Source organism: Rattus norvegicus, chromosome 1, assembly GCF_036323735.1.
Source record: "Rattus norvegicus strain BN/NHsdMcwi chromosome 1, GRCr8, whole genome shotgun sequence".
Lineage (NCBI taxonomy): Eukaryota > Metazoa > Chordata > Mammalia > Rodentia > Muridae > Rattus > Rattus norvegicus.
This window is the reverse complement of record NC_086019.1, coordinates 205,080,085-205,090,912: the sequence shown is the minus strand read 5'-3', so window position 1 is coordinate 205,090,912 and position 10,828 is coordinate 205,080,085. Positions and strand designations below refer to the sequence as shown.

The 10,828-nt window shown below is 40.5% G+C and overlaps 1 protein-coding gene across 1 annotated transcript; it reads right to left on the bottom strand.

The window, feature by feature from the left end:
* Nucleotides 1–8,107: 8,107 nt before the first annotated feature.
* Or13a27d (olfactory receptor family 13 subfamily A member 27D) lies at nt 8,108–9,040 on the bottom strand. The gene has a single exon (NM_001000765.1). The coding sequence runs from the start codon at nt 9,038–9,040 to the stop codon at nt 8,108–8,110; it is 933 nt and encodes a 310-aa protein (NP_001000765.1).
* Nucleotides 9,041–10,828: the final 1,788 nt, after the last annotated feature.

Below are 10,828 nucleotides of genomic sequence, written 5' to 3'. Positions count from 1 at the left end.
TACCAACCATTAACATTTTAGTTATTACATTGATGCTTTTTGAAGAAGAAAAGATTCTACCTATTTTGAAATAGTATTTTCAAAACCTAGCAAATATTGGTAGTCAAATCTTGTCAGAGCTACTTCAGTGAGGCCCAACTCACAGTGTTCCCTGGAACTGAACTCATTTTTAGAGCACCAATATGTGCTGATTTTCCTCTTCTTGGGAAAGACATGGGCACAGACAGCAAAGCAGTAGGTAATTTGTTCAATTACAAAATTTTATCTGGTGATAGAGAAATTACTATTCTATACAGTTTATTATTAACTATTTCAATCTGGTTAATTCCAGGCGTGTACTTTGATAGATCTGAGAGAGAAGGGATGGCCCCGGACTTCTGATAGGATGGAGTGTCTATCTGGAAGAACCACCAGTCCTGTCTTGGTATTCTGTTGTCTGGTCCAATTTTCTTCCTCATGGGTGTATGTAGGATGCTATATTAGGTCTGTGTCTGGCATGAAGTTGAGAAGTGAGGTTGACCCTAATGTTTGTAGTGGCCCCACTCAACATGTGGCTGCTATTTTTTCTGTAGTTCCTGCCAGTCTGTTGCCTCAGGCTTCAACTGAGATCTTGTGTGTGTGTGTGTGTGTGTGTGTGTGTGCATGCGTGCGCGTGCGCGCATGTGTCCATGTGTCCTGGACAATAGATAAGAGCAAGCATTTTCTGGAGAGAACTAGTTGAGTCTAAGCAAGAGATCTCTTCTTTGTTTTTTTATCTCTTTTCTTGAAGAAGAAAGCAAACCCTGCCACTGGTACAAAGTACCAGGGGCATGTACAGTGGCAACAGCAAACTGAATATCAGTATAGGTATTGACTGCATCGTGATTTTCCCTTCTTAGTGCCTAGGTCAATGCTATACATTCTGCCTTTTGGGCTGGTGTCTCTTGAGGCCTAGATTGAGCTCAGATTACCTTAGTAAGTGTCATCTCAGCTGCCCCTTCCTGTGCATAACTGCTTCCATTGGTGAATAGGGTTGTATTTTGCCATCCTGAGTGGTTGGTCTTAGATATCTAGTCACCTGTTTTGGCTGATGACCTGGGCATAGTAATAGACTGTCTGTGCTTCAAAATCAAGCAGGAGTTATGATGGGTTTAATAATGCAGAAGGTAAGAATCTGATCTTCGGTTCATCTGAAAAGAGGATCTGGTAATGTGGGATGTCATAGATTGCCATGCAGTGCTCAGACACTCTGTAAAAGAGCATCTCAGTGGAGTGTGAAGTGATGACAACCAACTCCTGAGCCATGGTCATCTATCAGTTTTCTTTCATAAATGAAAGAAATTGTAGCTGTAGTACCAATGGCCCAAATGCAAGCTTGCCACCTACCTTAACAGGTTGCAGGTCTTTAGACAAACAGGCCACTAGCATTTTCTTGATTCCAAAGTTTGTCAGTGCATCCTTTGCCACCATGTATCATTCATCTACAAACAAATGGCACAGCTTAGCAATCTGAGTGCTGGGACTGGCATCAAGACTTCATTGAGCTTTTGGAATGACCCATTTTCTTTGCATTCCTAGCTCAGGGGGCATTTCTTTCTAGGGTTTGGTTGATGACATTACTACTTTTGTAAATTTGAGTATTGATAGTCTGCAGTATCCAACTGGACCAAGCCATACTTATTAGGCCTTTTATCTTATGGCCAAGGAATAGTTATAGATTGCTTGGATCGTGCTTGAAGACAGAGTCCCTGCTTCTATCCTACACTAAGCAATAACACAAAAAAGTTACCTTCTTGGAACACAATAGGGCCTTTATAGCATGCATGTGGTAGCCTAGTTGCTTGAGAGTTACCAGTCGTTCCTCTGTGGCTTGTAGGCTCACATTTTGGTGTCCATGAATCCAGGATGAGATCATCTACATACTGTAAAGGTTGACCTTCAGATATCATTGGGCTTATTCAAGCAGGTATGAGTAAAAGCTTAATCAAAGAGTGCGGGTTAGATTCAACAAAACTTGAAAATCTGCAGGAAATGGATAATTTCCTAGACAGATACCAGGTACCGAAGTTAAATCAGGAACAGATAAACCAGTTAAACAACCCCATAACTCCTAAGGAAATAGAAGCAGTCATTAAAGGTCTCCCAACCAAAAAGAGCCCAGGTCCAGACGGGTTTAGTGCAGAATTCTACCAGACCTTCATAGAAGACCTCATACCAATATTATCCAAACTATTCCACAAAATTGAAACAGATGGAGCACTACCGAATTCCTTCTACGAAGCCACAATTACTCTTATACCTAAACCACACAAAGACACAACAAAGAAAGAGAACTTCAGACCAATTTCCCTTATGAATATCGACGCAAAAATACTCAATAAAATTCTGGCAAACCGAATTCAAGAGCACATCAAAACAATCATCCACCATGATCAAGTAGGCTTCATCCCAGGCATGCAGGGATGGTTTAATATACGGAAAACCATCAACGTGATCCATTATATAAACAAACTGAAAGAACAAAACCACATGATCATTTCATTAGATGCTGAGAAAGCATTTGACAAAATTCAACACCCCTTCATGATAAAAGTCCTGGAAAGAATAGGAATTCAAGGCCCATACCTAAACATAGTAAAAGCCATATACAGCAAACCAGTTGCTAACATTAAACTAAATGGAGAGAAACTTGAAGCAATCCCACTAAAATCAGGGACTGGACAAGGCTGCCCACTCTCTCCCTACTTATTCAATATAGTTCTTGAAGTTCTAGCCAGAGCAATCAGACAACAAAAGGAGGTCAAGGGGATACAGATCGGAAAAGAAGAAGTCAAAATATCTCTATTTGCAGATGATATGATAGTATTATTTAAGTGATCCCAACAGTTCCACCAGAGAACTACTAAAGCTGATAAACAACTTCAGCAAAGTGGCTGGGTATAAAATTAACTCAAATAAATCAGTAGCCTTCCTCTACACAAAAGAGAAACAAGCCGAGAAAGAAATTAGGGAAACGACACCCTTCATAATAGACGCAAATAATATAAAGTACCTCAGTGTGACTTTAACCAAGCAAGTAAAAGATCTGTACAACTTCAAGACTCTGAAAAGAAATTAAAGAAGACCTCAGAAGATGGAAAGATCTCCCATGCTCATGGATTGGCAAGATTAATATAGTAAAAATGGCCATTTTACCAAAAGCAATCTACAGATTCAATGCAATCCCCATCAAAATACCAATCCAATTCTTCAAAGAGTTAGACAGAACAATTTGCAAATTCATCTGGAATAAGAAAAAACCCAGGATAGCTAAAGCTATCCTCAACAATAAAAGGACTTCAGGGAGAATCACTATCCCTGAAGTCAAGCAGTATTACAGAGCAATAGTGATAAAAACTGCGTGGTATTGGTACAGAGACAGAAAGATGGACCAATGGAACAGAATTGAAGACCCAGAAATGAACCCACACACCTATGGGCACTTGATTTTTGACAAAGGAGCCAAAACCATCCAATGGAAAAAAGATAGCATTTTCAGCAAATGGTGCTGGTTCAACTGGAGGTCAGCATGTAGAAGAATGCAGATCGATCCATGCTTATCACCCTGTACCAAGGTTAAGTCCAAGTGGATCAAGGACTTCCACATCAAACCAGATACACTCAAACTAATAGAAGAAAAACTAGGGCAGCATCTGGAATACATGGGCACTGGAAAAAATTTCCTGAACAAAACACCAATGGCTTATGCTCTAAGATCAAGAATCAACAAATGGGATCTCATAAAACTGCAAAGCTTCTGTAAGGCAAAGGACACTGTGGTTAGGACAAAACGGTAACCAACAGATTGGGAAAAGATCTTTATCAATCCTACAACAGATAGAGGCCTTATATCCAAAATATACAAAGAACTCAAGAAGTTAGACCGCAGGGAGACAAATAACCTATTAAAAAATGGGGTTCAGAGCTAAACAAAGAATTCACAGCTGAGGAATGCTGAATGGCTGAGAAACACCTAAAGAAATGTTCAACATCTTTAGTCATAAGGGAAATGCAAATCAAAACAACCCTGAGATTTCACCTCACACCAGTGAGAATGGCTAAGATCAAAAACTCAGGTGACAGCAAATGCTAGCGAGGATGCGGAGAAAGAGGAACATTCCTCCATTGTTGGTGGGATTGCAGACTGGTCCAACCATTCTGGAAATCAGTCTGGAGGTTCCTCAGAAAATTGGACATTGAACTGCCTGAGGATCCAGCTATACCTCTCTTGGGCATATACCCAAAAGATGCCCCAACATATAAAAAAGACATGTGCTCCACTATGTTCATAGCAGCCTTATTTATAATAGCCAGAAGCTGGAAAGAACCCAAATGCCCTTCAACAGAGGAATGGATACAGAAAATGTGGTACATCTACACAATGGAATATTACTCAGCTATCAAAAACAACGACTTTATGAAATTTGTAGGCAAATGGTTGGAACTGGAAAATATCATCCTGAGTGAGGTAACCCAATCACAGAAAAACACACATGGTATGCACTCATTGATAAGTGGCTATTAGCCCAAATGATTGAATTACCCTAGATGCCTAGAACAAATGAAACTCAAGACGGATGATCAAAATGTGAATGCTTCAGTCTTTCTTTAAAAGGGGAACAAGAATACCCTTGGCAGGGAATAGAGAGGCAAAGATTAAAACAGACACAGAAGGAACACCCATTCAGAGCCTGCCCCACATGTGGCCCATACATATACAGCCATCCAATTAGACAAGATGGATGAAGCAAAGAAGTGCAGGCCGACAGGAGCCGGATGTAGATCGCTCCTGAGAGACACAGCCAGAATACAGCAAGTACAGAGGCGAATGCCAGCAGCAAAGCACTGAACTGAGAATAGGTCCCCCGTTGAAGGAATCAGAGAAAGAACTGGAAGAGCTTGAAGGGACTCGAGACCCCATATGTACAACAGTGCCAAGCAACCAGAGCTTCCAGGGACTAAGCCACTACCTAAAGACTATACATGGACTGACCCTGGACTCTGACGTCATAGGTAGCAATGAACATCCTAGTAAGAGCACCAGTGGAAGGGGAAGCCCTGGGTTCTGCTAAGACTGAACCCCCAGTGAACTAGATTGTTGGGGGGAGGGCGGCAATGGGGGGATGATGGGGAGGGGAACACTGATAAGAAAGCGGAGGGGGGAGGGTGATGTTTGCCCGGAAACCGGGAAAGGGAATAACACTCGAAATGTATATAAGAAATACTCAAGTTAATAAAAAAAATAAAATGTAAAAAAAATTGTGATAATGATGCTGAAGTGTAACTTTTCCCAACTGATGGCTTCTGGCCAGGGTACAGGTGGTGAACCTGTACATTTCTGAGTGGGGAAAAAAGGAGTCAAGAGTTACTGAGAACTTATCTTCTAGGAAGTCAGTTACCAACAAATTACTATTGGTACCAAGATGGATACCTATCAAAAATAAGAGTTTCTTTATCCATTACATCACTATGATAAGTATTCCTAACTAATGTATTTATGAGATTTGTGTGTGTGTGTGTGTGTGTGTGTGTGTGTGTGACCATTTGTATACTTAGTGTTTGGTTGATTATTACTTGTTCTATAGGTTATAGTCATGAGACTAATAACAGAACAAGTGGCACAAAGCATGGCTTAAAGAAGAAACAAACCAACAGGTGAAGCAGGACAGGACAATGATTCATGATTCATTACTCATTATTGCTACCATAACTGAATTAAAAATCACCTAGGAGATACCCGAGAGACACTTCCATTCATTCATGTGAGAGTGTTTCCAGAAAGTAATCACTGAAGCAGGGGTCCACTCTCTATGTGGGTAATACTAGTCAAGGGCACTAGAAAGCATGGGCTAAAGGGAAAAGGAGAAAGGCATTTGAGCACAGGCCATCTTCTATGTGTTTTGAGCTGCCATGTTGGGAGGAAGCTTCTCTGCTAAATAAGCTCATGGCCACAAGGTCCTGCCACGCTATTGGCCAAAACAATTCATGTGGCCATGGAATGAAACTTCTGGAACCGTGAGAAAAAAAATCAATATTTGGAAAAGGTATTTGGGTCACAAGGATGAATTACTGTACCATATATGATTTACATCACAAATCCTGGTGTGGTGCAGCAGTTAGGAAGAATAAGGAAGTAAGTTGATGAGGAATGGAGGTAGTTTGAAAAGGATACGGCATCTCAGCAGCAGTTGATGCAGATGCTGCCCTATCTGCGCTGTCTTGTCTTCCCACCAATATCTCAGGAATGGGCACAGATGCCAGTCTCCCTGCTTTTCCTCCTCCTCTTTCTTCTTTTTGTTCTCAACAGTGTGTTAGCCAGGAGTGGTTCTTCAACACAAAATAGACTCAATTTTTTGCATGCCTGTATTTTTTTTTTGTTATTATTCTGTCTGATTAGTTAGAACTTACTTTGCATTTTGTAGATGGAGGGAGAGAGAGAGAGAGAGAGAGAGAGAGAGAGAGAGAGAGAGAGAGAGAGAGAGAGAGAAAGAGAGAGAGAGAGGCAGAGAGACATACACAGACACAGAGAGACAGGGATGGAGAGAGATTGAGAGACAGTCTTATTGGATGAGTAGGTAGGATGAGGGAAGAGTTGCAGGAGGGGAAAGAATATAATTTATAATTATAATATGTTATACAGAAAAATTTATCTATGCTTTAATCTTTGTTGACTTTTATTTAAATATGAAGGAGGAGTTTCACTTTCTTGTGCAGGCATTCATCTAGGTTCGCCAAAACTCTTGTTGGAGATAATTAATCTCTCCTGTGCTTTTGATTATTTATTTTTATTGTCATAAACTAGAAACACATGTGTGAGTTCATTGTTGAAACTTAAACTTCATCTCTGTTAACTGATTGCATCCATCCTTAAACCAGTTTCACTAGCTTTGATGTGCATAGCACAGAAGGGAGTTGTGAGATTGTGAACCCGAGTTGCTCTATTCTTGATTCTTCCCAAGATACTGAGGCCACACTGGCCCCACAAGTTTACTTATGAAATTTAGATTCATTAGCTGTAGTTTCTAGCCAAGGCTCTGTGGTGTTCTTAGGGTGGCACTGTATGAAAGACTATGTTTTTTCACTATCACCAAAGTATCCACTGAAAATCTTTCAGTCAAGGAATTTCAAGTTAGATAAACTTTACTTAAAATAACTTCTTGAAATACATTCTTGATAGAAAAACATACATAGCTTCTAAAATAACAAAGAATCAAATATAAACTAAGAAAATGATATTGTTGGCCTTGGTCACTTGTTCATTAATGTGTTAACTAATACAATTAATATTTTTACAATTTTTTTACTAGATATATTTCTTTACTTACATTTCAAATGTTATTCCCCTTCCCGGTTTCCTGTCCACATGGCCCCATTCCCTCCCCCCCTATATGGGTATTCCACCTATACATCCCACTTACTGCCCCCCCATATTCCCCTGCACTGGGGGTCCAACATTGGCAGCACCAAGGGCTTCCCCTTCCACTGGTGCCCCAACAAGTCTATTCTCTGCTACATATACAGTTGGAGCCCTGGGTTAGTCCATGTATAGTCTTTGAGTAGTGGTTTAGTCCCTGGAAGCTCTGGTTGGTTGGCATTGTTGTTCTTATGGGGTTGCAAGCTCCTTCAACTCTTTCAATCCTTCCTCTAATTCCCCCCAAGGGGGTCCTGTTCTCAGTTTGGTGGTTTGCTGCTAGCATTAACTTATGTATTGGACATGCTCTGGATGTGTCTCTCAGGAGAGATCTATATCTGGTCCACTTCAGCTTACTTTTACAGCTTCATCAATCTTACCTAGTTTTGGTGGCTGTATATATATGGGCCACATGTGGGACAGGCTCTTAGAAGCTATTTTAATAAAAAATAATAGCTAAAAATCCTTTACTTTTGAAATGGTTTGTTCTTGTCAGGAGATAAAGCTGGCATTTTTTATTTACACAGACTGAAAGAAGGTACAGTGAGTGGAATTGTCCAATATCATCAGACAAAGGTTTCTAAAACAACAATAGGGATACCCCACTCCATGAGACTGCTCTTAGGGAAGTATGTTTAGGAATAGACCAGGCCTATACAACAACCCACATATTGCCAGTTAATGTGAGAAAGAGGCCAAAATCCTGCCTAAGGCAAGCTTGACATCCTTGTTCCTCAGTGTATAGATGAGCGGGTTTAGGGTTGGGCTGAGGACTGAGTATAGCACTGAGGTAAACTTGCTTCTTTCTGGGCTGTAGCTGAATGCAGGACTGATATAGGCACTGAGCACAGATGAATAATACATAGCGACCACGATGAGATGGGATGAGCAGGTAGAAAAGGCTTTCCTCTTGCCCTCAGCAGAACGCATGCGTAGGATGCTGGTAATGATGCAGCCATAAGATAAAAGGGTTAGCACAAAGTTGATGCCTCCAAAAAGGAAATCTGCTATAAGAGTCATAATGCTATTCACATATGTGGGGGTACAGGAGAGCAGGAGGAGTGGGGGTATCTCACAGAAGAAGTGGGTGATGATCTTGGGGCCACAGAATGACAGCCTTGTCATCAGACCAGTGTGCACACATGCATTTGTAGCACAGATGGACCATACACTCATGGCCAGTGCTCCACACAGCTGTGGGCTCATCCTAGTGCTGTAGTGCAGTGGAAAGCAGATGGCCACATAACGGTCATAGGCCATGACTGTGAGCAGCAGCAGCTCAGAGGATCCAAACCATATAAGGAAGAAGAGCTGGGCCATGCATCCATTGAAGGAGATGGTGTTTTCCTCAGAGAATAGACCAACCAAAGCCTTGGGAAGCACAGAGGTGGTGCACACAATATCCATGGTGGCCAGGTTGCACAGGAAAAAGTACATGGGACTGTGGAGCCCAGTGCTAGAAGTGACCAAAGCAATGATCATAATGTTGCCCACTAGAGCTGTTGTATAGAGGAACAGGAAGCAGCCTATCAGGAACAGTCTTAGACTAGGGTGCTCTGAGAAACCTTGTAGAACAAACTCTGTCATTTCTGTCTCGTTGGGACTGACCATCTTTGTGGGGCATATGCAGTTCACAGATGTGTAGATTGGCTTCTGAGAAAAATATTACACTATACCACACTGAAATCTGATTTTGAAACTTGATGATATCACAATTCTCTGCTGTCAGAAAGTAAAAGAGGGAATACATTTGCATCAGGGAAACCTTTCATCGTCTATTTTCTTACTATACCCCTAGGTGTTTGTTTAATGTAGAATTTTCACCTAGGACTCTCTGCCTAAAAATTCGGATCAAGAAGCATATCTTATCCTCCCCTATCCATACATTTGTATCAGGAAGTACAGGGTAGTATGTATATGTAGTATTTATAAATGGTACGTAACTCAGCTGTTAAGACAGATAAAATCAGAAAGATTTAGGAAAATGGGCAGAGGTGAAGCAATCATCCAGAGTCAAGTGACCCAGAAAGAGAAACATTACCAGCTTTCTCTCACATGTAGATATTACCTTTCAAGCTCTAGATAAGTGTAGTTCCTTTGAAATACTCATAGAGGATACTATCTAGTAAGGCAACATGTAGAGGTAGAAAGGGAGATGACATATAATGTTTCACAGATGGAAAGGACTTCATTAAATAAGACAAATGAAATAATGTGGAGGATGGGACAAAGGGTAGGAGAGGTACGTAACACTGAACCCTTTTGAAACATCTCTATAGACATCTGCTGCAGTAGACGCTTCCTAAAACATACTCATACAGATATAAAAAATTTTTAAATGGTATTATTCTAGAAAGGGGGCAACAACTTAACTAGATATCACATGCTATTAAATAAAATTTCTGCATTGGTAATATATGAACACTTTAAAAGATGTTAATTTCTGGCCACTGTTGACTCTCAGACCTTACAAGTTCTTGCTATTGCTCTCAGCTGTCATCCAGAATGTGATGGTAAGATCCTATTGCAGAGACACCACCTACTTGGACTGTCAGCTGGAGAAGTCAAGTAGGTACAGACATGCAAGCTTCACCACTACTTGCTTGCTTTCACAGTTCTGAAAGATGTTGTGCAGGGCTCTTGGGGAGAAAAAAGCATCACCAATGTCACTCAGTTCTGAACCCTATGAGCTACAGCAACAACCACTTGGCAAGACATGGCCACTGATTAACAGTGGCAAGGATGCTGTTGGATAAGTAAAAACTTTCCCATTGAATTTAAGACTCACTTCTCTAGATAGAACTCATACCTGGAAGTGTTAACAGGGCCAGGAGACTGTGGCAAGATTGATTATAGGTCTAGGTATTTGTCAGTGAAGGAGGGCATGAGGAAATGGTTGTATTTATGCACAATGGAATGTTATTCAGTCAGAATAATATGATATCCTACGTGAAAGAAAAGACATGGGAATGGAGAATAATACGTGAAGAAATTTAAATCAGGCACAGAAAGACAGATACCACATTTATATGTCACATGTAGAAACTAGAAACCTCTGCCTTAGTAGGATAATGATTAATAGACTTGATAATTGGTAAAACTGTGAAATGCTAAAGAATATAGGACAATGAGAACCACGTACATTTAGAAAGAATAAGTTTCAGGCACTGCATGGTGGAGTGAAGACACTCCACAGTCATCTCTTACATATTTACAAATAACTAGAAGACAGGAGCTTAAAGCTAGAGATGAAAAAGCAACTGTATCATAAACATTTGCTTAGAATATATATGAACATTTTGAAATCTTAACACATCAATGTCTTGCTTTTTCAAATAGTAACAATGATTGACAGCATTCATGGCAGATTTATTCATATACCAATTTAAAAAAAATTAT

Excerpts from the sequence above, each read along its gene's own strand:
- Or13a27d (NM_001000765.1), bottom strand. The coding sequence starts at position 9,040 with ATGGTCAGTCCCAACGAGACAGAAATGACAGAGTTTGTTCTACAAGGT.